At 25.4% G+C, this 2186-nt stretch overlaps 1 protein-coding gene across 1 annotated transcript in view; it reads left to right on the top strand.

The window, feature by feature from the left end:
* Positions 1 to 1435, top strand: part of LOC113367091 (polyphosphoinositide phosphatase-like) — a 4706-nt gene extending 3271 nt beyond the window's left edge. The window contains exons 7-8 of the mRNA XM_026608720.1: positions 798 to 853; positions 1345 to 1435. Coding sequence (XP_026464505.1) covers positions 798 to 853; positions 1345 to 1435 — 147 coding nt within the window. The remainder of the gene's footprint in view (positions 1 to 797; positions 854 to 1344) is intronic.
* Positions 1436 to 2186: the final 751 nt, after the last annotated feature.

The following is a 2186-nucleotide window of genomic DNA, read 5'->3' as shown; positions in this document are numbered from 1 at the left end:
AAAAACTATGCAAAAATTTAACACATGATGTTTTGGTATACTTAAAAATCTAATTTAAATAGTGTTTTAATTTATTTGAATAGCCATTACAACTTAACAAGTTTTGTGAGCTTTTGTGCTGACTTCTTACACAAAGGGCTTATATAGAGGGCTACCCAAAAGTTTATCCTAACTCTATGAGATAAATTTATAATTAAAATTTCTGTGATATTGGTAAAATACTTTGTTGATATAGCAATGCCAGATAAAGGATAATTTTACTTGGAAACTATTGCATTTTATATTTTCATTAAAAAACCAATATGACTGCTGCTTGACAGCAGGCTGTCTGGGTGTGTATCAAACCGTTAAACAGTTGAAATCTGATTAAAGGAGATCATAATTTAAGTATAATAATTATATTATATATATTTATTATAAAGCGATTTCTCTACAGATATCGTGCACATCTTCTTCAAATATTATTTTACCAAAATATTTTTATACTACTCATGAGTGGTTATATTTTAATATTTATTAATTTCAAAATTGGTGTTATTATATTATTGATTGCTGCCAAATTAAATTTTAATATAGTGCTACGTTTTAGTTAAAAAAATATTGTGACATGTACTTTTATCTTTATATATTATGTATTTATATTTATCATATGCATTTATCCTTTCTTTGTATATGCAACGAAAGTGTTTGCGCCCATAGTTTATTGTTTGCAATTTAGAAGAATTAGCGAAAGTAATAAAATTATCAAGTTATTACAATAAAGAGGCTAATATAAATGATTTTAATTAAATTATTAGGGCCTTATCATAAGCGATACAAAACAAGATTATGTTATCAATAAGAAATTAGCGAAGTAATTAAATAACAATTCAGAATAAAATACTTATTCTATAGATATATTAGAAACGATCAATTAATATTATGCTCTGAATGTAGTATGTACATTTTGCAATTGCATGAATATGTAAATCATTAATTTGTCTATTTTCTTAAATTTTGGTTTTTACGCATTATAAAACTCCAAATCTCATTAGTAGACAAAGCGACTTTGTTATTTATATTCCATTATTAAATATGAAAAAAAAAAATTGAAATATATTGTGACAAATATCAAAATCATTGAATCGAACAAATCATCATGAATCATTCATTAGACTAATTGTGCTCAAATAAAAAGATATCACTCAAAATCACATTAAGAGCGGACAAAACATTGAAAACATTAATGGTTCTCGGTGAGTCAAGCTTAAAAATTGAAGAAAAGTTCTTGAAAAGAAATGTTATGTAAATAGATTTTTTGACACGTACATTCGTATATTATTATTTAATCATTTTGTTTTATAGAGCTAATCGTGTCTCTTATGAAATTCACCATATTCCAGTGGAATTCCAGTGTTCCTGGATAGCCAATGTAAGCCTGTTCTTAAGCAATTAAACAAGAATCAAAAAGACTTTCTCACTGAACGCAATTTATAATTACTTTCAATTAACAGACAATTTTAATCAACAAACCTTTAAATTATAATATAAAAAATATATTTATATTAAAATTATGAATTACAAACAGTAATATTTTCAAACTGTATATTATTTTGCAGAATAGAAGTTCAAGTACATTTTAAATGAATCATAAATCCATGATCAAATGTAATAAATATTTAATATATAAAGCTGGAATTAATCTTATTTTGGCATGAACATAATCATAAATATTTTACACGATTGTTAAAGTTTAAATAAGAGCACAAAATTAAAAATTCGATCTATCGCAAATTGTTTTATTTGTTCTATAGGTAAATTGCAGTATAATCTTTCAGAAAATAGTATAAAAATAATTTTATATTCATGAAAATGGGTTTTAGAAAAAAATCACAGGTTTGATACTGCTCGGACAACCCCTCGAAGTCATCTCTATTAGAGGAAAGCTAGTTCATCAAAAATAGATAGGTCAACCGTTGGGTTGTTTTCTAAAATGCCACTTAGTTAATAAAACTCGTGGCAACAACTTAGGACTCAACCGCTGATCGCTGAATAAATATATATTTTTCAAAAATATAAAGAATTTTTCGAAAGTTGATACTGCAGAAATTGTGAGCGTTAGATGAAAATTGGCGTGTCTAAATTAAATGATAAGCTTTTATATGCCATAGTTAAGTTAAAAAGTTACAAAAATTTACTTGTATTCA

The sequence above is a fragment of the Ctenocephalides felis genome, unplaced genomic scaffold (assembly GCF_003426905.1).
Source record: "Ctenocephalides felis isolate EL2017-DRISC unplaced genomic scaffold, ASM342690v1 CF-g0.4_SCAFFOLD_01170, whole genome shotgun sequence".
In the NCBI taxonomy this organism is placed as follows: Eukaryota; Metazoa; Arthropoda; class Insecta; order Siphonaptera; family Pulicidae; genus Ctenocephalides; species Ctenocephalides felis.
This window is presented reverse-complemented; position numbering and strand designations above follow the sequence as displayed.